This window comes from Hibiscus syriacus, unplaced genomic scaffold (assembly GCF_006381635.1).
Source record: "Hibiscus syriacus cultivar Baekdansim isolate YM2019G1 unplaced genomic scaffold, ASM638163v2 tig00110895_pilon, whole genome shotgun sequence".
In the NCBI taxonomy this organism is placed as follows: domain Eukaryota; kingdom Viridiplantae; phylum Streptophyta; class Magnoliopsida; order Malvales; family Malvaceae; genus Hibiscus; species Hibiscus syriacus.
Window position 1 is genome coordinate 4200477 of NW_024062903.1, and position 27482 is coordinate 4227958.

Genomic DNA, 27482 nt, shown 5'->3' on the forward strand with positions numbered 1-27482 from the left:
CTATGATGTTTCTTTTGACTTATAGTGGCATGTATAATTATGTCAGTAGTTTCTAATTATCGTAGTTATTTTAAATAATTTGTAATAATAAACTAGAACTATTTAGTTTATTTTACTTAGTTTAGTTTTATCGGTATCTATGCATGACAAGAATTATTACATTATTGTTTTAAAAGATTTTACGAAAAGACATGGTTTAGTAAAATTACTGAATAATAATGAATTTATTTTCCTGTAATAAAGAAATAAATTATAAGTTGAAATATACTTTAAAATATATTTTTAAAGTTAGAACAAGAGTGTTTTCAAAAGAAACAAATTTTTTCGGAAATTTTAGTTTAGTAAATGTTTTCAAGTTGATGTGACATCTTTGACTAATATATTGAGACATATACGGGTTAAGGGTATTACAGAGGCCTTCTTTTAAATACCCACCCTACCCAAACCCCATTACTACTTCTAAGAAAAATTCCTTGCCAGTACCTCCCAAGACCACATCATTACCCAACCCAAAATAGAACCTCATAGACTATAGAAGGTAAAATAGCCTCTGTTTTAAGTTTGGTGAGAAATTTCTTCTAGGTCATCAATGTAAAAACATGCAATTGAACATGATTAATGAAGAAGTTTACACTTCTCCACTGGAACTTTTTCTTACTGATTCAGATCAATCTCCACAACAAGAAGAAGAAAACCTAGATATTTCTATGAATGCTATTACTACTGGCATACAAATTATTACTCCTTACCCTTTGGCCATCATTGTGGCTAATGGAAAGCAGCTATTCAGTTTTGCTAGATGCAACAAAGTTGAATGGCAAATGTAGGGACGCACTTTTATACATGATTTCAGATTGATTAAACTGGGTGGAAGTGACATGGTCTTAGGGGTTGATTGGATGAAGTTTTTTAGTCCAATACTAATGGATTTCAATAATATGACATTAAGTTTTGACCATCAAGGAGAGCATACTATTATTTAAGGAAAAAACCCTCAACAGACTACAATATATTTCAGGGGCTACATTACTTAAAATGACTGCATGGGATTCGGATATTATAGGCCACATTGTCCTATTGAACATGACAAGAAATTCTCATACTATTCTTACTGAACTTCAACATTTATTAGAGAAATGCAATACAATTTTTGCTGAACCTGAAGGACTACCTCCTCAGAGAACTCATGACCATGCCATTCCACTTAAGCCTAATTCAATACCTGTTAATCTAAGGCCCTACAGGTTTCCTCACAATTAGAAGGCTGAGGTAGAAAAATAGATTGCAAGCATGCTCTCTTCTTCTGTTATACAGCCTAGCATGAGCCCTTTTGCATCTCTCTGCCTTCTTATTAAAAAAAATGATGGCACTTGGAGATTTTGTGTGGATTACAGACAGTTAAACAATATGACAATCAATGATAAATTCCCTATTCCTATAATGGAAGATTTATTAGATGAGTTGCATTGGGCAGTTTATTTTTCAAAAATTGATTTGAGATCAGGATATTGGCAAATTAGAATCAGACCAGAAGACATTTACAAGAAAGCCTTTAGAACACATCAAGGCCATTATGAATTTAAGGTGATGTCTTTTGGCCTTACTAATGTTCATGCTACATTTCAGGCTCTTATGAATGAATTATTTAATTCCTTTCTTAGAAAATTTGTCTTGGTGTTCTTTGATGACATTTTAGTATACAGCAGCAGTATGCAAGACCATATTAAGCATTTGCATATAGTTTTAGAAGTTTTCAAAGTAAACAAATTATTTGCAAAATTTTCGAATTTTTTTTTAACAGACTCGGGTGGAATATTTAGGCCACGTCATTTCGGCTGCAGGGGTGTCTACTGACCCCAGCAAGGTGGAAGCAAATGCAGACTTGGTTTAGACCTAAAACCCTTAAGTCTCTACGTGGGTTTCTAGGTTTAACAGGGTACTACAAGAAGTTTATCAGAAACTATGGAATTATTAGCAGACCTTTGACACAGCTGTTAAAGAAAGATGGGTTCTAGTGGAATTCTGAGGCTTATACTGCTTTTGAAAACCTTAAAAATCTATGTGTTCTGCTCCAGTCTTAGCATTACCAGATTTTTCTAAGAGTTTCTATTTAGAAACATATGCTAGTTCTGGTGGTATAAGAGTTGTTCTTTCATAGGATGGTCGACCTATTGCTCATCTGAGTAAAGCTCTAAGCCTTAGACATTCAGCACTTTCCATTTATGAACGTGAATATCTTGTTATTCTATTAGTTGTTTCAAAATGGAGACATTATCTGAAAAGCAGACCTTTTATCATCAAGACTGACCATAAACCCTTAAAGTTTCTTTTAAAACAAAAGTTGACTAACTATTCAAAAGAAAGAGTTGACCAAACTGTTGGGATTGGACTATATTATACAGTACAGAAAAGGAAAATCAAATGTAGTTGCAGATGCCTTATCTAGAAAATGGGAAGACAAAGCTCAATGTTTTACTTTGGGGTGACAGTTTTAATACCTACTTGGGTTCAAGAGGTAGAAGACAGCTATCAAGGAGATACCCTAACTAAGGATTGGATTTCAATCCTAACTATCAATCCTACTGTTGACACTAAATGAAAGTATTCAAAAGGTGTTTCTCAGATATAATGGCAGATATGATTTATCAGAAATTTCATGAGTTCATGATTTAAAAAGAAATTCCAGGTCTCAGTGAAGAAATCGACTTGGATAAGTTGGTTTGCCAGTTTAATGTTTTAAGTTGAATTATTTTATTTATGTTTATGCTATTTTCAGATTTTACTCACCCTAGATTATTACTGCCTCACTAAGTTATACTTAGCGCGTGATGATTTTCATGCGTAGGTTCTAATAAGGATAAGTACGATCAGTAAGGAGCTATCGAAACATCTTTCTGGAAAGACATACATATCATCAGTATCAGTAAGACATCTATGATGTTTCTTTTGACTTATAGTGGCATGTATAATTATGTCAGTAGTTTCTAATTATCGTAGTTATTTTAAATAATTTGTAATAATAAACTAGAACTATTTAGTTTATTTTACTTAGTGTAGTTTTATCGTTATCTATGCATGACAAGAATTTATTACATTATTATGTTTTTAAAAGATTTTACGAAAAGACATGGTTTAGTAAAATTACTGAATAAATAATGAATTTATTTTCCTGTAATAAAGAAATAAATTATAAGTTGAAATATACTTTAAAATATATTTTTAAAGTTAGAACAAGAGTGTTTTCAAAAGAAACAAATTTTTTCGAAAATTTTAGTTCAATAAATGTTTTCAAGTTGATGTGATATCTTTGACTAGTATATTGAGACATATACGGGTTAAGGGTGTTACTTTTATTGGTATCAGAGCTACAGATTTAGCCGATTCTCGACCTAAACCGAGCCTATAATATGTCGGAAATATGTACATGCCACTAGGATGTCGAAATTACTGATATGGTATGGTCTGATGATTTTATTTATGATGATGCTCCTTACTAACGTAAATTTGTGCTTTTGTTTAGATGTCGGGTTCAGAAGGCATAAGACGGGCCACCGAACAAGAGGTTCCTGAGGGAACCGGTAGTGGGAGTAGTAACGAGGTAGAGCACGTACCCCAACGTCAGGGAGAACAGGTACCTCAGGAAGTACCGGCTCTAGATCAAGGAACGTTCTTACAAGCTCTAGAGGCTATCTTAGCTCGATATCAGCCGGCAGCAGCACCTTCCCTTCCTCTACCTCCACCTCCTCCTCCAGTTCCAAGAATATCGGTTCCGAAAGAATTAAAAAGTTTAAGAGCTGCAGAATTTAAAGGTGAAGCAAATGAAGGCCCAGTAGTGGCAGACATGTGGCTGAATAATGTTGGACAGTCTTCATTTTTCGGAGGATGAGAGATTGGGGGAGAAGTTTCATTGTTACGAGGTCAGGCTCGTATATAGTGGACGAACGTGACGACACGTGTTCCTCCAGATCAGATCACATGGCAATTTTTCTTAGAAGCATTTCAGAAGAAATATATCGGAGAGCAATTTATTACTCAGATGAAGCATGATTTCTTTAATCTGATCCAGGGTGGTAAATCTGTTTACGAGTATGAATGTGAGTTTAATAAACTTGCTCGATATGCCTCAGAGATGGTTCCCACCGAGAGATATATATGTCAGAAATTTATTCGAGGTCTTCGTCCTAGACTCAGAGAACTTTTGTTGGTTGCGAACTTAACCACTTTTCAGGAAGTGGCGAAAAAAGCAAAAGATTTGGAAATGGCACAAAATGAGAATTTTCTGATAGAGTGGAGACGAAAATCTAAAAGATCAGGAGCATCATTCGTATCTCAATCTAAAAGAAGTCGAGGTTCAGGTTATCAACACCATAGTAAATCCGAAGTTGGTGCACCTAGTCGCAGAGGATCCGAGGCTAAGGAAAAATGGCGTAAGGTACAGACAATGACTACAGGAGCTGGCAGATCAGCTCAGTCTCAGGGACAACACCCATTATGACCACGGTGTGGAAAGTATCATTCTGATGAATGTAGAGCGGGGATCAGGAGTTTGTTTTCGTTGTGGAGACCCAGGTCATTATATCAGAGACTGTCCAATGGCAGGAGAGAGATATGTTCAAACAGGGCGATCAGTGGCAATGCCTCAGAGAGGTGGTCGAGGCAGAGGTAGAGGGAGGGGATATTCAGAGATAGCCTCTCAATCTGATGTTCGTGCTCTAGCGAGAATTTACAACATCAAGACTAATGAGGATCTTGACGAACCAGAGATCATAGCAGGTACTTTCTATCTTTATGATGAACCTGCATTTGTTTTGATTGATCCGGGTTCTACGCATTCCTATGTTAGTTCGGAATTAGTTAAAAATAAGAATATTCCGTTAGAACCCATCAATAGTGATATGATACTATAAATCTATTGGGTAGAGTCACGCGGATTAGTAGAAATTGTCCGATAAAGATTCAAGGGGTTATATTCCCGGCGAATCTTTTGGAGTTACCGTTTGATGAGTTTGAAATTTTATTGGGAATAGATTGGTTATCTAGGCATTATGGTTGGGTAGATTGTCGCATGAAGCGATTATTTATAAAGGATGTAGAGAGTAACGAGATAATGGTAATTGGAGAAAAAGCGAGATCTTTACCTAATGTAATATCAGCAGTGACAGCAACGAAACTGATGGAAAAAGGTTGTACAGCTTTCTTAGCAAATGTGATTGATACCTGGACATCTGAAATTTGATTGGAGAAAATTCCAACGGTACAAGAATTTCCAGATGTATTTCCTGATAGTGGATAGATTGACAAAGACATCACACTTTATCCCAGTTCGAGAAGATTATTCTATGAACAAGTATGTTGAGTTATATATTAGAGAAATAGTACGACTTCATGGAGTACCCATTTCGATAGTTTCCGATAGAGATCTGAGATTCACTTCGAGATTTTGGAAGTCTTTGCATGAGGCATTGGGAACCAGACTAAATTTCAGCACATCTTATCATCCTTAGACAAATGGCCAATCTGAAAGAACTATTCAGATACTTGAAGACATGTTAAGGGCGTGTGTTATTGATTTCAAAGGATCATGGGAAAAAGTATTTGCCTTTAGCAGAGTTAGCTTATAATAACAGTTATCAATCAAGTATCAAAATGGCTCCTTTTGAAGCATTGTATGGAAGAAAATGTCGAACGCCACTGAATTTGTACGAATTAAAGGATCGAGATGTAATTTGTCCAGAACTAAGTAAGGAGGTGGAAGACAAAGTGAAAGTAATCCAAGATAATCTCAAAATAGCAGCAGATAAACATAAATCTTATGCTGATTTAAAAAGAAAAGAGATTGAATATCAAGTAAGTGATAAGGTATTTCTTAAGGTGTCACATTGGAAAAAGATTTTAAGATTTGGACGAAAAGGGAAATTGAGTCCAGGATTTATCGGGCCATACGAGATTGTAAAGAGAGTTGGACCAGTAGCTTATCAGTTGGCGTTACCTCCAGAGATGGACAAGATTCATAATGTATTTCATGTATCGATGCTTCGAAGATATCGATCAGATCCTTCACATGTAGTTACACGAGAGGAAATTGAGATTCAGCCATATTTATCATACGAAGAGGAGCCAGTAAAGATTTTAGCACATGAAGTTAAAGAACTAAGAAATAAAATGATTTCATTAGTAAAAGTTCTTTGTCGGAACCATGAAGTTGAGAAAGCAACTTGGGAACGAGAAGAAGACATGAAGAAAAAGTTTCCTCATCTATTTAATTCAGGTATGTAAATACATATGGAAAATTCGAGGATGAATTTTATTTAAGGGGGAGGAATTATAATACCCCAAATTTTGACCAGTGACTAAAATGTAAGTTTTGAAAGTTAATGGCTAAAGTATAGAATTTGAAAAGTATAGAAACCGAAGTTGTGATTTTAAAAGTTATATAGTTTAGCCTGTAAATGAATAGTTTGGATTAAAACATATATTTTAGTGTAATTTTATAAAGCAGTAAAGTTTGATATTGAAATACAATATCCGGATCGAATCATAAGTTTATAAAAATCTCAAGGGAGGTATATTGGGGTTGGAAAAATTATAAGGATATTTTTAAATAGTGAGAATTTAAGTTGGATTTGTGGAATTTGGTGAGAATTGCACGATAAAGTGAGATAGTCCAATTTAGTGGTTAAAATGAAATTTTGGAAAATTTGAGGGTCAAAAGTGAAAATTTAGAGGTTATATTTGATGGCTATTTTGATAATATTAAAGTAGAGATAATGGAGTGACATGTGTGTAATTTTTGGAAGTCATTAATGGCAATTTAGTCTTTTGACCCCAAATGAATAAAAAATTAGTTTTAAATTGTTTTTCAAGGCCCAAGTAGGAGATATTTTGTGAGAATTTTCGTGAAACTCCTCTTATCTCATCCAGCAAGCTGTCGAAACCATAGCCAAGGTGAGCCAATTTGTTTTCTTCCATTTTTTATCAAATTTAGTGAGTTTTTGGACTAAAGGGTGAAATAAGAAAATAATCCCCATTAAATTCTCTACAAGTTGGTATAATTATTTCATTGTTTCATGGCTTAAATTATTAAAGTGGTGATTATGGTGGATGAAGGGAAAATTAGAATTAAATGAAATAAAGTTGAATTAAGATGTTAGGAGTGTTGTGGAGTTATAATTAAGCAAGAAGGTGGAATAAAAAAAATTATTATTGGAAGGATTGGTTTAGTAATTCGGCCAAGGAATTACATGAAGGAAATGGTGAAGTTGGAATTTTAAGTTTTGCTTTAGTGGCTTGCAGTTTAACATGAGCGCCATTTCATTTGTTTTGATATGTGTGTAAATGTGGTATAGTGGTTTTACCATGAAATATGGTTTTTACATGAATAAAAAAATTCTTGATTCGGCCAAACAAGGAAAATTAAAAAAAAAATTAAAAATTTCATATGGTCTAAAAATGATATTAGAAGTATTTTATGTGATTTGAGAGTTCGTTTGGATCAATTTGGAAGCATAGATAAGAAAAAAGAGCTAGTTTCCAAGTTTTGAGAATTTTCAGACTTTATTGCATGAATGTAATTTTTGAAAGATTTAATACTGATTTATGGTACTTGAGATGCTGAAATTTAATTTAGAAAGTTGATTTGAGTTAAATTGCAAAATTTTGGAATTTTTAGGTTGGAATTCGGAAAGCCTTTATAATGGTGGGACTTGGGTGTTAATTTTTAAAGGTAAAAGTACCATTTGGGTGAGTTAGAATAATTCTGGAAATTTTGGAAAAATGTGCTGATTTTGGAGTTTAAGTATTAAGTTGGGATTGAATTTCAAGTTTATCAAGCTATAAGGTTGAAATTGAAACGCCTAAGAAAGTTTAGGATGAAATTGTAAGCTTTTGAGTGTTGAATTATTGATTTGAACTTTTATTTTAGTTGCTGGAAATTTTATATATTTGATGGGAAATAACCATAATAGTGAAGAGCTATTATGAAATTAAAGGAAAAGTTGAGTTGAATTCTAGAAAGAATTTAAAATATGTGGTTATATTTCATAATTCGTAAAAGTTGAAGAATCATGCTGAAAATAATTATTTATGGAATTGAATAAGTGTTTCGATAAGTTTGAAGTTATAATGGAGTTCTGAGTTTGGTTGTTATCGATTTAGTTATCGATTTTACTATATAGATTTTCAAATGTTAAAACGAGCTTATATTAGTACGATACTAATATGTAGTTCGAACAATTTTTGTTTTATAATTTGGTATTGTCAGACTACGTTAAATCTAGCAATCCGAACGATTCGAAAGGAAATGACAAAGCTCGTGACTAGGATTATTATATACAAGTTCTGTAGTGAGGCAAAGGTGAGTGCAATTTATTTATTTATTTATTTTTGATCGAGGACGACTTGCGATGAGTCAACCTCATTCAAATTTACAATATGATTTATAAAGGTTAAAAAATATTTTTATAATATTCTATATCAGTTTATGAATGATTTATGTTATGAACTGCCCAAACATGATATTTTTTATTATGGATTTAATTATGGTATATGAGCCTATTGCATGTATAATGAGAATTACTGGTACACTTGGCATGTCATTAGTTGAGTATTATCAGCTTTGGTACATTCGTGTATCAATGTTATCATATCAGCTTTGGTACATTCGTGTATCAATGTTATCCTATCAGCTTTAGTACATTCGTGTATCAATGTCCAGCACCGTTGGTGCTTATTCAGGTTATGATGGCACTGAAGTGCATCATATCTCAATATCAGTTACGATTTGCACCGTGTTGTGCATAGTGCGCACCTTACTCACGTATCTTATGTTCTTATAAATGCATTGGGCTATGAAAATGAATATGCAAGTTGTGAATGATTTTCAGTTAACAGAAAGCACGATGTGCTTATTTTATTAGATATGATTTATCAGAAATTTCATGAGTTCATGATTTAAAAAGAAATTCCAGGTCTCAGTGAAGAAATCGACTTGGATAATTGGTTTGCCAGTTTAATGTTTTAAGTGATTATTTTATTTATGTTTATGCTATTTTCAGATTTTACTCACCCTAGATTATTACTGCCTCACTAAGTTATACTTAGCGCGTGATGATTTTCATGCGTAGGTTCTAGTAAGGATAAGTACGATCAGTAAGGAGCTATCGAAACATCTTTCTGGAAAGACATACATATCATCAGTATCAGTAAGACATCTATGATGTTTCTTTTGACTTATAGTGGCATGTATAATTATGTCAGTAGTTTCTAATTATCGTAGTTATTTTAAATAATTTGTAATAATAAACTAGAACTATTTAGTTTATTTTACTTAGTTTAGTTTTATTGGTATCTATGCATGACAAGAATTTATTACATTATTATGTTTTTAAAAGATTTTACGAAAAGACATGGTTTAGTAAAATTACTGAATAAATAATGAATTTATTTTCCTGTAATAAAGAAATAAATTATAAGTTGAAATATACTTTAAAATATATTTTTAAAGTTAGAACAAGAGTGTTTTCAAAAGAAACAAATTTTTTCGGAAATTTTAGTTCAGTAAATGTTTTCAAGTTGATGTGACATCTTTGACTAATATATTGAGACATATACGGGTTAAGGGTGTTACAGAGGCCTTCTTTTAAATACCCACCCTACCCAAACCCCATTACTACTTCTAAGAAAAATTCCTTGCCAGTACCTCCCAAGACCACATCATTACCCAACCCAAAATAGAACCTCATAGACTACAGAAGGTAAAATAGCCTCTGTTTTAAGTTTGGTGAGAAATTTCTTCTAGGTCATCAATGTAAAAACAGGCAATTGAACATGATTAATGAAGAAGTTTACACTTCTCCACTGGAACTTTTTCTTACTGATTCAGATCAATCTCCACAACAAGAAGAAGAAAACCTAGATATTTCTATGAATGCTATTACTGGCTACATTGGCCTTAAGTCTCTACGTGGGTTTCTAGGTTTAACAGGGTACTACAAGAAGTTTATCAGAAACTATGGAATTATTAGCAGACCTTTGACACAGCTGTTAAAGAAAGATGGGTTCTAGTGGAATTCTGAGGCTTATACTGCTTTTGAAAACCTTAAAAATCTATGTGTTCTGCTCCAGTCTTAGCATTACCAGATTTTTCTAAGAGTTTCTATTTAGAAACATATGCTAGTTCTGGTGGTATAAGAGTTGTTCTTTCATAGGATGGTCGACCTATTGCTCATCTGAGTAAAGCTCTAAGCCTTAGACATTCAGCACTTTCCATTTATGAACGTGAATATCTTGTTATTCTATTAGTTGTTTCAAAATGGAGACATTATCTGAAAAGCAGACCTTTTATCATCAAGACTGACCATAAACCCTTAAAGTTTCTTTTAAAACAAAAGTTGACTAACTATTCAAAAGAAAGAGTTGACCAAACTGTTGGGATTGGACTATATTATACAGTACAGAAAAGGAAAATCAAATGTAGTTGCAGATGCCTTATCTAGAAAATGGGAAGACAAAGCTCAATGTTTTACTTTGGGGTGACAGTTTTAATACCTACTTGGGTTCAAGAGGTAGAAGACAGCTATCAAGGAGATACCCTAACTAAGGATTGGATTTCAATCCTAACTATCAATCCTACTGTTGACACTAAATGAAAGTATTCAAAAGGTGTTCTCAGATATAATGGCAGATATGATTTATCAGAAATTTCATGAGTTCATGATTTAAAAAGAAATTCCAGGTCTCAGTGAAGAAATCGACTTGGATAAGTTGGTTTGCCAGTTTAATGTTTTAAGTTGAATTATTTTATTTATGTTTATGCTATTTTCAGATTTTACTCACCCTAGATTATTACTGCCTCACTAAGTTATACTTAGCGCGTGATGATTTTCATGCGTAGGTTCTAATAAGGATAAGTACGATCAGTAAGGAGCTATCGAAACATCTTTCTGGAAAGACATACATATCATCAGTATCAGTAAGACATCTATGATGTTTCTTTTGACTTATAGTGGCATGTATAATTATGTCAGTAGTTTCTAATTATCGTAGTTATTTTAAATAATTTGTAATAATAAACTAGAACTATTTAGTTTATTTTACTTAGTTTAGTTTTATCGTTATCTATGCATGACAAGAATTTATTACATTATTATGTTTTTAAAAGATTTTACGAAAAGACATGGTTTAGTAAAATTACTGAATAAATAATGAATTTATTTTCCTGTAATAAAGAAATAAATTATAAGTTGAAATATACTTTAAAATATATTTTTAAAGTTAGAACAAGAGTGTTTTCAAAAGAAACAAATTTTTTCGGAAATTTTAGTTCAATAAATGTTTTCAAGTTGATGTGACATCTTTGACTAGTATATTGAGACATATACGGGTTAAGGGTGTTACTTTTATTGGTATCAGAGCTACAGATTTAGCCGATTCTCGACCTAAACCGAGCCTATAATATGTCGGAAATATGTACATGCCACTAGGATGTCGAAATTACTGATATGGTATGGTCTGATGATTTTATTTATGATGATGCTCCTTACTAACGTAAATTTGTGCTTTTGTTTAGATGTCGGGTTCAGAAGGCATAAGACGGGCCACCGAACAAGAGGTTCCTGAGGGAACCGGTAGTGGGAGTAGTAACGAGGTAGAGCACGTACCCCAACGTCAGGGAGAACAGGTACCTCAGGAAGTACCGGCTCCAGATCAAGGAACGTTCTTACAAGCTCTAGAGGCTATCTTAGCTCGATATTTATTAGAGAAATGCAATACAATATTTGCTGAACCTGAAGGACTACCTCCTCAGAGAACTCATGACCATGCCATTCCACTTAAGCCTAATTCAACACCTGTTAATCTAAGGCCCTACAGGTTTCCTCACAATTAGAAGGCTGAGGTAGAAAAATAGATTGCAAGCATGCTCTCTTCTTCTGTTATACAGCCTAGCATGAGCCCTTTTGTATCTCTCTGCCTTCTTATTAAAAAAAATGATGGCACTTGGAGATTTTGTGTGGATTACAGACAATTAAACAATATGACAATCAATGATAAATTCCCTATTCCTATAATGGAAGATTTATTAGATGAGTTGCATGGGGCAGTTTATATTTCAAAAATTGATTTGAGATCAGGATATTGGCAAATTAGAATCAGACCAGAAGACATTTACAAGAAAGCCTTTAGAACACATCAAGGCCATTATGAATTTAAGGTGATGTCTTTTGGCCTTACTAATGTTCATGCTACATTTCAGGCTCTTATGAATGAATTATTTAATTCCTTTCTTAGAAAATTTGTCTTGGTATTCTTAGATGACATTTTAGTATACAGCAGCAGTATGCAAGACCATATCAAGCATTTGCATATAGTTTTAGAAGTTTTCCAAGTAAACAAATTATTTGCAAAATTGTCGAATTTTTTTTTAACAGACTCGGGTGGAATATTTAGGCCACGTCATTTCGGCTGCAGGGGTGTCTACTGACCCCAGCAAGGTGGAAGCAATGCAGACTTGGTCTAGACCTAAAACCCTTAAGTCTCTACGTGGGTTTCTAGGTTTAACAGGGTACTACAAGAGGTTTATCAGAAACTATGGAATTATTAGCAGACCTTTGACACAGCTGTTAAAGAAAGATGGGTTCTAGTGGAATTCTGAGGCTTATACTGCTTTTGAAAACCTTAAAAATCTATGTGTTCTGCTCCAGTCTTAGCATTACCAGATTTTTCTAAGAGTTTCTATTTAGAAACATATGCTAGTTCTGGTGGTATAAGAGTTGTTCTTTCATAGGATGGTCGACCTATTGCTAATCTGAGTAAAGCTCTAAGCCTTAGACATTCAGCACTTTCCATTTATGAACGTGAATATCTTGTTATTCTATTAGTTGTTTCAAAATGGAGACATTATCTGAAAAGCAGACCTTTTGTCATCAAGACTGGCCATAAACCCTTAAAGTTTCTTTTAAAACAAAAGTTGACTAACTATTCAAAAGAAAGGGTTGACCAAACTGTTGGGATTGGACTATATTATACAGTACAGAAAAGGAAAATCAAATGTAGTTGCAGATGCCTTATCTAGAAAATGGGAAGACAAAGCTCAATGTTTTACTTTGGGGTGACAGTTTTAATACCTACTTGGGTTCAAGAGGTAGAAGACAGCTATCAAGAAGATACCTTAACTAAGGATTGGATTTCAATCCTAACTATCAATCCTACTATTGACACTAAATGAAAGTATTCAAAAGGTGTTCTCAGATATAATGGCAGAGTACATATTGGGGCTACTAGAAGCCTTAGATTGAAGTTTATTCAAGCTTTACATGACTCTCCTCAAGGTGGTCATTCAGTAGCACATACTACATATTATAGGATTAGGTCAATTTTTTATTGGCCTAAACTTAAAGCTATGGTTGCTACTTATGTGAGGTGTTTTGAGACTTGTCAACAAACTAAGGTGGAACATATAGCAAAGCCTGATCTACTACAGCCCTGCCTATTCCTAATCAAGCTTGGGAAATTATTACTATGGATTTTATAGAGGGTCTACATACTTCCCTCAGGAAAAACTGCATTCTAGTAATAGTGGATAAGTTTACCAAATACAGTCATTTCTTGCCATTATCTCATCCTTATTCTACAGCTGAGGTAACTAAACTATACCTAGATAATGTTTATAAGTTGCATGGCTAGCCTAAAATGGACATTTCAGACAGAGATAAAACTTCCACTAGTGTTTTTGGAAGGAATTGATGGAACAGTTGGGTACTAAGACCCTTTTCAACACTGCTTATAATCCAGAAACAGATGGTCAAACCGAGAGAGTAAATCAGTGTTTGGAGCAGTATTTAATAGGCATTTGGTTCTTTCAACCTAAATAGAGGGCCAAATGGCTACCCCATACAGAGTGGTGGTATAACACCACTTACCACACTGCTCTAAAACTTATTTCTTTCCAGTCATTATATGGATACAAACCACCTATTATGGTTTAGCCTATAAAGTTTATAGTATAATCAATAAATGCATAATGAACAACAGAGAGGATATTAGACAGTTGGTTAAACAACAACTAGAATTGGCTAGTAATCGAATGAAACAACATGCAGATAAAAATCGACCAGAGAGGGTTTTTTCTATTGGAGATATGGTTTACCTGAAATTATAGCCATACAGGCAAACTTCACTTGCCCTACGAAAAAACTTGAAGTTAGCAGCCAAATTTTATGGGCCATACAAAATTCTGGAGAAAGTATGAGCAGTAGCTTATCGATTGGACTTACCAGAATCCTTGCGATTGCATCCAGTATTCCATGTGAGCCTCTTGAAGAAATTCATGCAACTCAATCATCCATTGCTGTCACAGATCCTCCTGCAGTAGATGAAAAAGGACAATTAAAAATAAAACCTCTGAAAATTATGGGCAGACGTATAATAAATTGAAATAGCAAACCCGTGACTCAGCTTTTGGTTCGATGGGAGAATTTGGATGAAACAAATGATACTTAGGAAGATTATTCGGTTCTCAAAGGGCAGTTTCCTACATTTGATCCTTGGGGACAAGGCTCATCTCGTGGGGCGGGTATTGTTATAGTCGGAGAAGAAGAAGGATGAGGAAATAATGAACAATTGGGAAATGAGGAATAAGGGTTAGGGATTGAAGAAAGGGATTTGGGAATTGAATCACGTGAAGGTCATGTGGGGAACTTATCTGATCATTGGAGCAGGCCAAGAAAATCTAAGAAGAGCTGGAGCAGCCCAAAACCGATGGCCCAATATCTGCAGAAGAGAATAAAGGATAAGAAGCATTTTGTTTTTTAGTTTGTTATATAGGATTGCTAGCTGGCGTCCTTAGATTTATTATACGGCAATGTTAATAAATAATACCTACCTATGGGAGCAAAATTCCCTTATGCAATGAATGAATGAACTTTTCTTCTCTAAATTCTCTTCTTCTTCTATTATCTTTCTCGAATCCTTTCCTATTTCTCTCAAACTATAACAGTTCATCGATTTATGTTTATAGATGTGGAGTTCGAAAGACTTCAAGCGCGAGATTTATTGTAGCATCTTTGGACTGGCCTTATCTCGAATGCAGCTCTTGATGTTGTAAGATGTAGTCGGTCTGTTGAAGTTATATGCTTCGGTGTTACTAAGGTATGTTTTTGTGGTATTGTTTGCTCCTCTTCTTGTATTTAACAGGATATGATATTATGCTTTAATGAACACATAGGGTGCTGCAATAAGGAAAGTATGAATCTGGAATGGGTGGATAGTGTCAAGGTACATAATGTTAGTTGTGGATTATGATGCTTGCAATCTGAATGATGTTCTTCTGCCTCTGATGCTTACTCATGATTTCAGCATATATTTGAATATTTCACTGAAAGAACTCGATCTCATTTCGAGCACTGAGAACTTCACTTATATGGAACTATAAATATTCAGGTAATTACACTATTAACTTTCTATTCAGCACAACAGAGGATCACAAGAATACATGTTGATTCCTTATGTTCATCGATTTATGTTTATAGATGTGGAGTTCGGAAGAATTCAAGCGCAAGATGTATTGCAGCATCTTTGGACTGGCCCTATCGAATGTAGCTCTTGATGTTGTAAGAGGTAGCCGGTCTGTTGAAGTTAGATGCTTCGGTGCTACTAAGGTATGTTTTTGTTGTATTGTTTTCTCCTCTTCTTGTATTCAATAAGGATATGATATTATGCTTTAATGAAAACATAGGGCGTTGCAATGGATCTAATCCTCAGAGAAGTAGTTCTTGAAAAAGGCACGAAGGAACCCATAGATTATGTCCTTGTATCGATCACTTTCTCCCTAAGGTGTGTTTCGATCACCAACTTTTATACCTTGAAACATTGATTGAATAACACACAATGGTTCAGGAAGAAGACATTTATACCTTTTTCGAGCCGGAGCATCCCTTCAAAAAGCCTGTCTTCTTCTGTTAAACCCCAAGTGCCAACACCAATCAGGACATCTCATATTAGAAGGCAACGTTCACTTTCGAATATGGAACAAAACACGAGCTATTCCATAGGAGATGGTGTTTTGCAATCGATGCTAACCGATCAAGAGGGTCCTTCCGTGTTTGATCTTCCTCCCGACAACTATTTTTCTTGCACCGTTGCAAGGGAAAGATCGAGTTCACGCTATCCCCTTCTATCATCCGATGAAGTGCAACTCTTGAAAGAATTAGCATATCATTGTTGATTACAGGTGTTTTTCAATTGTATCATATTTACCATGTTACGGGGAGATGAATAATTAAACAATATTACATCTCTAGTTCGTTTATTTATAAGCTCATTTATTAGTTAATTTATTTAATGCTGATATTTTCCTATAAAAGTTACCTAAAATATGTGTATTTAACTATTTCTTAGAGGATCAAAACTTGTAAGTTACCAAAGGTGATTTATGCTAGTTATTTCTTTTCTTTTATATTATATTTTATAATTAAAATTAATTTCTCTAAATTAATAAAACGAATTGTTTGAGTGTTCAATTAAGTAAGCCTTGAGAAGATTTATCTAAATTACTAAAATGATTGTTTGATTGGATTTGGAGATGAAGCTTGCTTCACCTGTATGCATTTCATCTTCCTATTTGTCCCTTGTACTAGCTAATGCAACTATTCCCTGCTATTGTTCTTCTGTTAAAACATTAAAAATATAATGTAATTGTAAAAGATATCATATCACCCGGTGAATGCAAGGATAACATAGTATTAAGATTACCCTTGCATTACCAAATCTTAATAATATTAAAAGAAAATTGGTGGAAAAGAAGAATGGCAGCAGGATATTCAATGCCATCTTTTTCTTTTTTTCTAATTCTTCACGAGGAAAGACATAACTTTACACCCATTGCTTCATTTCCTTGCCACTTTTCCTCTCATGCTGCTTTCATTTGCTGAAAAAAAGAAAGAGAAATCCCATTTTGTATTATTTTATTACAATAAATGCAGCTCCAACAAAAACTAAAACAGTATGTAAGATGCCTCATTTTCACCCATCCTGAATCAATTATCTCAAACCATAAGAATAGGCATCCCCATTTCACTAGTTAAATAGATTCATCAAACTCCAAATTTCCCAGACCTAGTAATAAACACAATATGAAAACAGAACGCATTTAACTCGGATTAATATGTTTAACACAAGACATAAAGATCTATCTTTTTTGTGTTTTTGATTTTGATAAATCCAAAATTTTATGATGTGTTTATGTTTAGGAACTCAAATATCTAGATCAGTTTAATTCTAAATTAAACACCCAACAGCAATCAGTTCAAGTTATAATGTGTTTGTGTTCTTTTTGTCAGAATGTTTTACTTACTCGTTTCTTTTCTTCCATCCTGGCCTTAATGAATGAGTACATTGCCACTCCAGCAATAGCAATGGCTGTTCCTATTCCTGTCTGTGTTGAAATCTTGTTTCCTGTAAGTAGATCACCCAATATTCAGCATAAATTGTTACATCCGGACAATAAGAAGCATTCAAATACTACAAAAGTGCCAATGTGTAAGATATAAACTTACCAAAGGCAAGGATTGAGAAGCCAATGACAAACACACGTTTCAACACATTGCCAACAGCATGAGTAAGTGGTGCCACCCGCTCGAGAGTGTTGGTAGCCAACTGAATACCAAAAAAATCTTCATCAACTTCAACACGCACATACATACAGAGCTTTACTTACGAGAGGTGCTTGATACACTTTTCAAAGTTTATCATTTTCATTAAATAGGTTGAAGATACTCCTTAGTAAAATCCTATATATAATGGCAGGAGTCAAAATGTTTGGACAGATATATAGTAAAATTAATCTACAAGAATGGGACATAAAACAAAGAAAACAATGACAAGATACTGTACCTGATTGTAGAGATGGTAAAACATTCCCACCCAGAAGAGATCGGAGATGAATTTAGTCATTCCAACTTTAGCAATAGCATCACTAAAACCATGCTTGATCAATTGAGGGCCCTCAAACTGAAACAAGAAGGTGGTGAAACACGGTTTAAAAAACTGTGGCACCTAGGTTTAAAATTTTCTAAATACCTTCAGTTGCTCTCAAATTTTCACTTACAATAATGGCGGGAGGAATACAAACAAAGAGAGCAATGATGGAAATATAAGCGTAAACATTTGTACTGTCCATATCAGTCTGCATAGATACGAAAGACAACAAAAATAATAACATGCTTATCACAAAAAAGGGTAAAAAAATATAAAAAGGAAGTGAAGAAGATGAAGGAGGAGCTCTGTTTGATTCTTTAAAAAAGAAATGGTCAAGAGTTTCAAAGACAATCACCATAGCTTTCTTGGAATAGAGACTCCTGTAAGTGAATGAAATGTTAGAGATCATTGCGCTAATGAAACCCGTCCAATTGAATGACAGCTCAGTCAGTGATGCCATCGATACACCTGCATTCAGTTCGCGGTTAAATGATATTTGAACATGGTGACGCATGAACAATTCAAGAGCAAATTGCAAATATAATAGTGTGAGTTCTATAGTTTGTTTATTTGCACAATCAGAGCTAGAGAACAATTGTCGCTTGAGCAGATTTAATGAGACGATCAAACATCAAACGGAAAATTACCGATAATAACAGGAGCAAGAGACAGCCACAGAGTTAAAGGTATGGATTGTCCAAGTATGAATTGGGAAGCAGCAGCATTGAAGAAAGGCTCAAGAGCTGAAAAAACAAGCTATCAATAAGCTACACATGAAATGAAAGCACATATCACTATTAGAATAGCATCCCTCATTCCCTCTAAACCATGTTATAATCGGACTTGGTTATGGGCCCAACGCAATATGTTCAATTTTTTATAAGCTTTTCTATGTATTTGTCGCAGACGATATGTCAAGAAAAAATTAAAGAATTGGAGCAACATAACCTGTACAAGAGAATATATAGATTCATGTAATGTCATCAATATCATCACCTTTAATTGTGTGGGTGAAAGAGACAGCAACAGCAGCAAAGGACACATTGCTAGTTACATGGCCTAATGCATGGCACACAGCAACAGGGATCAACAACTTGAGTAGGTTTGAATCAATAGGCTAGACATGAAAAAACAAAAAAGCATCATAAGTACACAACAGCAACAAATTTCTCAAGTTCTCTTCAAAAGAAGCAGGTTATAAGATGATCCATTTTCCCAATATTGAGGATTCTTACAGCAGCCAACTTAACTTTTGTAAGAATATATATTGTATTAAGATGGTGGGATTTGGATCTTTCACTTACAGCCCGCTTAGGGAGGCCGACGGCCCAGCTGATCAAACAATAAACCACCCCAACGAACAAGTGAATAACCGACACGAAACTGCATAAAAATGGCATCAAATCATCGGTATACCATATACAATGGGGAAAAAGTTCAAAATTCCAAAAAATGATAGAAAATAATCCAATTACTTACTAGGGATAAGGGAAGTAATTGTAAATCTTCTTGTTGAGAATGTTAAATATTACATTTAAGAAGTACCTGAAAAGAACAAAAGAAAAATACAATGTTCTAAACTCTAATTTCAGAAATATAAACTTGAGCTTTGACCAAATCTTGACTACTGTTCGAACCGTCGGAAATTTGACGGTCAATCTTGTTGACCGGTTATTTTGTACTTACCACATAAAGAAGAAGAAGCCAGTGACAAGAGAGGGATACTTTTGGAAAAACCCAGCCGGAGCAATCTCAGCGTCCCTGCACTAACACCGGAGCAGTGAGTCAGAGAGGAAAGGGTAGACGAGTTGACCGAGATAGAACGGAGGAAACGGACCTCACCCAGCGGAATCGCTTCCACCATCGGCTGCAGGCGACACATAAGCTAAAACCGGCTTCAAAATCTCCCTCTTAATAATCGGCAAGCTCTCGAGTAACAGCAGGGACGGCCTTAGCTGTCTCCTCCACATCACGTTCCCGCCATCTCCGACGGCTCCGATAGGCTTAGCCGAAGCAAATGAAACATTGAGATAATCTCGCGAAAGCTTCAGCCTGATCTGAGGCAAGCCGGCGATGGTGGTAGCACGTGACAACAACCGCGACTCCATTGCTGGTGAGAACAGAGGAAGAGAGAATTGAATGGGTGTCTCTTAGGAAAGAGTGAGTGAAAGGAAGCAAGTAATCAACGAAGACTTTTCTATCTTCCGTTTTGGTCTAATTATAAGTTTCTCTCTATTATGCTGAACTTTGATGTTTAATCCTTTTACTTTAGTTTGATATAATTTGACGCCTGTGCTATTATAGCATAATTAGTAGGTTGAAAATGATACTATAGTTAAAGTGAGGACAATTTTATAAACAATTTTGTACATTCAATTAATATATAAAATTGTTATTAATTTAATATAATTAATTTATTTTTAAATATAACTTTAACTTTGTGATTGAATAAAAAAAAAATTAAGACCATAATTTCAACAGTAACAACCATCGGTGTCCTACTGGTAAAATAAAAATAGTAACGAGACTAAATTACGTCAGATTAAAGGAATTAAACTTCAGTTTTAGCATATGAGAAGGACCAAAACATGATTATACCTTTGTTTATTAATTTTAAAATATTTGAATAATTACATCGTCGTCATCCCCTGAAGTAGGGCGCAGGGAAATACACTGTATCCCCGATCTGATCACGTAGAACAAAAGATGAGAAAGATTTGAAACTTGTTGATTAAAAAATTGAAAGAGCTGAAGGCCAGGGCAATAAAAGTTATACTAATTTTTAATTCAATTGAATTATATAATTAATATTTTTTATGCGTTCATAATTTTTATAACCAATTTATAATGTGTATATATTTTACGTATATAATTACTCGAATTTAAAATCTTTAAAGAGAACAATATTCTTTTTGTTATTGAAATCATTTTTGATGAGTTCTATAATTATTACATTTAAAAAATTAAGTTTCGATCAAAATAATTTGTAATTTATAATATTTTTTGCAATTACATATTTAATTCTGTTAATTTATACAATTATTAGGCCAAGAATGCTTCAAGTGTGATGTGAAATTCTAAACTCTAAATTTGAAACACCAATTTAAAAGTCCAACTAGTAATTAAAAAAATAGATTTACGAATCAAAAGGTTTGTAAAATAAATAAATCAATAAGATAAAATAGGTTTGGACTTCAGAGGCATTAGTTTCATTGGTCACCTTGGTTAAAAAGGACTAATTTATTTTTAGTCCTCCTAAGTACTACAAAAATACTTTAAACCTATCCTTTAATTAGGAGAGTGATCTTAGGTTAATTTGATAATGATTTGAATATTTAGACAATGTAACACCAATCTCAACAAGTATAAGGGTTGAGTTTTAAGTTTCATCTGTTTAGCTCATAAATTTTCAAATTGTAATTATTTCTATTAAAAGTAATAGTTTATGTTAAAAGCATAAGATCCGAGACGGTATTGCACGCTCTCAAAGAGTGTCCCAAGACCAACGAAATCCTTACTCTCTCGGGACAGGATCAAAGAATCATTTCCCATGGCACCACAAGCTGTAAATCTTGGCTCAATGAAGCATCTTCGCAACTGGAACGAGAGGGTTTTACTCAAATCATTATCTTTTTATGAAACATTTGGAATCGATGAAATAAACCGGTCCATGATGAGTACTCCAAAATGCAAGGGATATTGTAAATACAGCGTGGAATCTTGCAAGCGAGATTTACGAGACATCTGGACTGCTCTTTACTGTTCCACGATCGATGAATGCTTGCTACAACAAAAACTGTGGACAAAATCAAAGGCGAAGTCCTTCAAAATCAATGTAAACAGTGCCTTTGTGGCTCGAAACGATAGGAATTGTAGTTAGAGATAATCATGGTATGGTAATGGACGAAAGTGCAAAAAACATTATAAGGCACACTTATGGCTGAATCGATTGAAGCCATTGCCTTCACGGAAGACATTCATATAACGATTGAGAATAGATGGGAGCCTGTAACTATCAAGGGGATGTTATATCTATAGTGAACCGATTGACTGATCACAAAAAATACATTTTGGTGCTGGGATTGTTAATCAAAAAGGTGCGTGTGCTCATGGATGGCTCTCCATCAAATTAAAGTTCAATATACCAATAGTAACGTCAATAGAATGACTCATTTACATACGTATTGGACTTTGTCGAAGATCAATCTTCTTTATTTTTTACTTGATGAATCAGAATGTATTAAGAATGGTGTATCACTTAATTTGATTGGCGTACGAATGAAAATTCTAATTTCTTAAAAAAATTGTCTTTGGTTAGATTTACACTAAGCTTTATTTTTATTACAAAATAGCAGAATATAAATACAAACCATAACCGTCGATTGTTTGACATCTAGATTTGATCACAAAAACCCATTTTCCCCTTAGTTTCACAAAAACCTTATCAACCAATCAAAAACTGAAAACCCCCAGATTTGTTTTTCTCGAAATTTTTCAACTCTTTTATTGTTGAATTGCATTTGGCTTCAGTTCGGTTGGCTCCCCAAGGATTTTGGGGGGGCTTGGTTTTCTTAAAAATGGGGTTTTTTTGTTGTTGTTGAATTGTTTTTTAACTAATGAAGTTATAGGCTTTTCCCCTCTTCTTTTTAAAAGTTTGATGGAAGAGGTGAATTTGGATTGTTAGTAAAGTAGATAATGACGGGAGGGTCCTTGGGCATTCGTTCTGGGAGCTATGGGTCATTGGATAAACAGCTGCAGAACGGTGTTTTGCCAATTCAAGTGGCTTCATGTGCAAGAACTAAGCCTTCTTCTAAAATGTCTAAGGAAAAGGAGACATTGATTCATTGGATCTGTAAGTTTACTGGTCGGAAGAAGGTTGGAATGTTGCTTCTCTGTGTCATCTCAGCTGCCGTTTTTGTTTGGGTCTTATATGTTGGTAAAGGTTGGTTTTTCTTTTCTTTTTCCCCCCCCCCTTTCTTTCACTTTTTGTTGGATTGTTCATAGGCAGGTTCTTTCTGATGCTTTTATGAAGAAAAAGAAGTTGGCAAAAAATATCTACTTTTGAGTAGTAACATTTGGTCGACATTTTCTCGTTTGATTGAATTGAATTGAGAATATAGAATCTGCTCACTTTCTGAATAATGCTAATGACTCAACTCAATCGAATTGCTTTTTTTTTTTCATAGTTAAACTTCGAATGTACTTTCAATTTATATTTGATTCATTGTTTCACATTCTTTTATATAGTTTCTCTTATGAAGGTTATATTCAAGTTCAAGCTAAGAACAACACAGTTTGCTAATGATAATGATTTAACTAATCGAATTGCTTTTGTTACATTGTCAAAACTTGGAATGTGCTCACAATTTATATTTGATTCATATTGTTTTCTATAGATTTTTTTAATGAAGATTAGATTCAAGCTATAACTTAGAACAATATAGTTTGCTAGTGCTAATGATTCAGCCCAATCAAATAGATTTTTTCATGTCAAACTTGGAAAGTACCTTCAATTTTTGGTCGATCATTGTTTCATATGTTTTTTTTTCTCATAGTTTTTGGAAACGTTAGATTCAAGTTCTAGCTCGGGACAATTTAATTTGCTAATGTTAATGATTCAACACAATCAAATTGCTTTCGTTCATTGTCAAGTTTGGAATGTACTTCCAATTTATATTTGATTCATTGTTTCTTATGGTTTTTTTAGTAGTTTTTTAGGAAGGTTAGATTCAAGTTCAAGCTCAGTTAAATTTGGTTTGCACCTCCCACTCCTTATTTTTTCCGTCTGATGATATGCCTTTATCTGATTCTGCTTAAATTTTATTCTTGTTTAGGACTAATAGCTACCATTTTGCTTTAGTTATTTGAGGGTATGATTCAAGAAGTTGAATTCATTTGTGGCCTGTTTACAGGTGATGATCAGGAAAGTGATAATGTCCGCAAGGTAAAAGATAATTTGTTGTAAATAATTCTGATTCTCCCCTGATAAATGAAGTGCAAAGTACCCGAATCGACAATTGGACATCTTTATCAGTCAGCGTGAAAGAAACTGAAGTTGGGGTAATGTCCCCTCCTCCTCCATCATATTTTCTCGGCTACACTCTTCCTCCTGGGCATCCATGCAACACCTTCAGTTTACCCCCTCCGCCGGCCGACAAAAAAAGAACCGGACCACGTCGTAAGTTTTCTTATGTAGTTTCATTCTATGTTTATTTATTTGGGATTTGGTACTTGACATTGCCAGTTCAGTTTGCCCTCGTTGAAATATTATTTTTAAGTTTTACTGCTTGTTTATGACACAGCTTGTCCCGTATGTTACCTTCCTGTGGAGGACGCTGTTGCCTTGATGCCAAAAGTCCCATCATTTTCTCCTGTAATTAAAAATTTATCATATATTTTCGAGGAAAATTTAATTAATGCAATGGAATTTGGAGGTTCAGAATTTGGTGGATATCCTACTTTGAAGCAGCGTAATGATTCGTATGATGTAAGAGATTCGAATGAATGTGCATTGTGGGTATGATTCACCTATCCCTTATTTTTAGGGTTAAACTTTTAAAAGAACGCGATCTTGTTTTCTTAGTCTTTTCAAATTTTATTTGCTAGTTTGAGAAATTTAGTAATTCGATCCATGTGTGTTGCTTGTTTTTCCAGATTTGTCAAAGGAAGCAAACCTGGCCATGGGACAGGATTCGACATGGATGACAATGATCTTCTTGAGATGGAGCAATGTCATGGAGTGGTGGTTGCATCAGCAATATTCGGTAGCAAAGTTTACCATATATATTTTTCATTCTTCATTTGTTGAAAGACTGAATTTTTACTGAATAATCAAATTCTTTTGCAGGAGCTTTCGATATCATACAGCAGCCAAAGAATATTAGCGAATATTCAAAGCAAACTATCTGCTTCTATATGTTTGTTGATGAAGAAACACAAGCTGATTTGAAAACAAAGTATGAGAATAAGAAGATAGGGGTCTGGAGAATTATTCTAGTACGCAATCTTCCTTACACCGATGGAAGGCGCAATGGAAAGGTAAATGTTTTAATGTGGACAATGTCCTTTGATTATAGATCAGAGTTAAAGAGTCTTGAGTTTAGTAAATGATCATGAATATGGTCCACAAACGTTACTAGATTCATATAGGAACCAAGCAGTTTCATTTGGTTTTGACATAATCTTATAGAAAATAAAGGATCAAATTGCTCCCACAATATCTTCCTATATGTTATAATGCATAGTTAAAGAAGTTTTATTCCTTTTGGCTCATGTTATACCCATAACAGATCCCGAAGCTTCTATTACATAGGCTGTTTCCGAATGCTCGTTTTTCTTTATGGATTGATGGGAAGCTTGAGCTTGTTGCTGATCCATATCAAATTCTTGAGAGGTACTTCAGAGTTCTTTCCAGCTTCCATGTTTGATATGAATTTTAAGTCTTATATTCGAAGATAAACTGGATTAAATAATAATTGGATGTGTCTAAAATCACTTTTTGATTACCGTCATGAACACTATTATATTAAAAGTTTGCTCCCTATTTGATGGTTTTCTGCCAACTTCAGTGCTGGTTTTCGGGCCAATCCATGTTTATTCTAGCTCTTTGATGTGTTCGCTCAGGTTCTTGTGGAGAAAAAATGCTTCCTTTGCAATATCTAGGCATTATAAACGCTTTGATGTGTTTGTTGAAGCTGAGGCAAATAAAGCTGCAGGCAAATATGATAATGACTCGATTAACCATCAGGTTGAGTTTTATAAAAATGAGGGTTTGACCCCATATTCCGAGGCTAAACTTCCTATCACAAGTGGTGTGTTGCAAGATTTTGCTATTGTGTTATTGTGTTTCATTGTGCTTCTTTCAGCTTTAATGATGTTTGCTTTAATGGCTGGCTCTGCAGATGTTCCTGAAGGATGTGTAATTATAAGGGAGCATATTCCTATTAGCAACCTTTTTACGTGTCTTTGGTTCAACGAAGTTGACCGTTTTACTTCCCGAGACCAACTTAGTTTTTCAACGGTGAGGGATAAAATTGCAGCAAAGACGAACTGGACTGTCAATATGTTCTTGGACTGTGAAAGGCGCAACTTTGTCGTTCAGGTATTTATTTCTCTGTTTTTCTTTTACATTCTGCATTCGGAAATATGCTCCAGCAATAATTTAATGCTGTGGACTTCCTTTTTTCGGACAACGATCATTTGTTACGGTTTAGTTTTAACATTCCTCCAATGCAACTCATTCAGAAATTGCATGTGTATATGCAGATTCTTCACTGTCTCTTGAACCTGATTTTATTTGTTTGCCGTAACTTGCCCTCATCGAATGTATAAAATTTCTTCTGCTTTTTTTGTTCTTAATGGATGAACGAAATCATTTTTTTCCCATTAAAGAAGCTTTAAATCCTCTATGAATCTCCAAAATTTCTAGCTTTTGTTATGCCTATTGATAAACCGTCTTCCGAACGCTCTTCCATTAGACAATTGATGATTGATTCTTCCTCTCTGCATACGATTTCAAAGTTTTGGGTGCTTGTTTTTATAACAAGGGGACAAATTGAACTTGATCGATTCTCGTACATCGATTTTAGGCAAGGATTCGTTTCCTGCTCATCTGTAAGATTATGTGATAACCATACATTTTGTGTGCTATATCCGGCATTCCAAAACTGTGAGGGTCCGATAATGAGGCATGTTTTCTACATAAAAAGCACGAGGCTTTTGGATTTGGTTCGATTTCCGGTCTTGACCTCTCTGTGCCTCTATTTGTTGTGTTGCAGAAATACCATAAAGAAGTTTTAGCCCATTTGGCTGAGAGGGCTCCTCCGGCCATTTATCCGCCGCCACCACCGTATTCCGGTAACGGAAGTGTTGGTGGAGTAAGGAAGGTATCAACAGCAAGACGTAGAAGAGATCGGAAATCAGGGTCTAGACATCGTCGTAAAGTGAGTACGGGAATTGTTTAAAAGTTTTGTCCCATTCTTTTTCCTTCCCCACTGGGGCTTGGAACTGCTCTAATTTTTCTCACTGCAATTTCTTCCATCTTTCAACTTTTTACATGAATATTACTGAATCAAACCAAACCAATATTTTGTGCGTAAATGGACTTTGCCCAAATTCTTTAAATATTCACACATTTTCCGAACTATATCGTTTTAATGTAAAGAAAAGAATCATTGTTGTAAAAGCCAAATAAATGAAACCCGACTAACGATCCGCAAAAAACAAGGTTTGGACAAAAAAAAAATTATTTTAAGATTACTATTTACGGTTATTTAAAAAAAAAGGTTATACTATAGAAAAATTAATGGGTTTTGAAATAATATAAAAATAAGCAATATAGATATCATTAAAGTTGTAAAAATACATAAATAATTTTATAATATAAAAATACACATTAAAATTAAAAAAAATATTTAAATATTTAATTTTTTTATTTTATAGTGAAAGCAGGTGTAAACCAAGGGTAGAAAGAAATTAAGAAATTAATTGTTCAAGTGAAATTAAGATTTTAA

General features: G+C 34.2%; 1 protein-coding gene and 2 pseudogenes across 2 annotated transcripts; 2 read left to right on the forward strand and 1 right to left on the reverse strand.

The window, feature by feature from the left end:
* Positions 1-16219, forward strand: part of LOC120146064 — a 35517-nt pseudogene extending 19298 nt beyond the window's left edge.
* Positions 16220-16598: 379 nt separating this feature from the next.
* On the reverse strand, positions 16599-20134 carry LOC120145895 (triose phosphate/phosphate translocator, chloroplastic). 2 transcript variants are annotated; one of them, XM_039159611.1, is made up of 12 exons: positions 19813-20134; positions 19657-19731; positions 19450-19515; positions 19275-19353; positions 18967-19087; positions 18618-18713; positions 18326-18438; positions 18101-18178; positions 17887-18003; positions 17550-17649; positions 17348-17448; positions 16599-16921 (listed from the first exon to the last, which is right to left on the reverse strand). In XM_039159611.1, exons 1-12 carry the CDS (start codon positions 20076-20078, stop codon positions 16904-16906), a joined length of 1230 nt encoding a protein of 409 aa, XP_039015542.1. In that variant the 5' UTR covers positions 20079-20134; the 3' UTR covers positions 16599-16903. The 2 variants fall into 2 exon arrangements, with proteins under 2 accessions (XP_039015542.1, XP_039015543.1); XM_039159612.1 differs by having other exon boundaries at positions 16600-16921; positions 19808-19892.
* A 3899-nt stretch (positions 20135-24033) lies between these two features.
* LOC120146065 lies at positions 24034-26955 on the forward strand (annotated as a pseudogene).
* The last annotated feature ends 527 nt before the right edge of the window (positions 26956-27482 follow it).

Coding starts and splice junctions, on each gene's coding strand:
- LOC120145895 (XM_039159611.1), bottom strand. CDS start 20,078: ATGGAGTCGCGGTTGTTGTCACGTGCTACCACCATCGCCGGCTTGCCT. Junction 19,088..19,274: donor TCGGCCTCCCTAAGCGGGCT/GTAAGTGAAAGA, acceptor TTTCATGTCTAG/CCTATTGATTCAAACCTACT. Junction 17,650..17,886: donor TTTACCATCTCTACAATCAG/GTACAGTATCTT, acceptor TTTGGTATTCAG/TTGGCTACCAACACTCTCGA.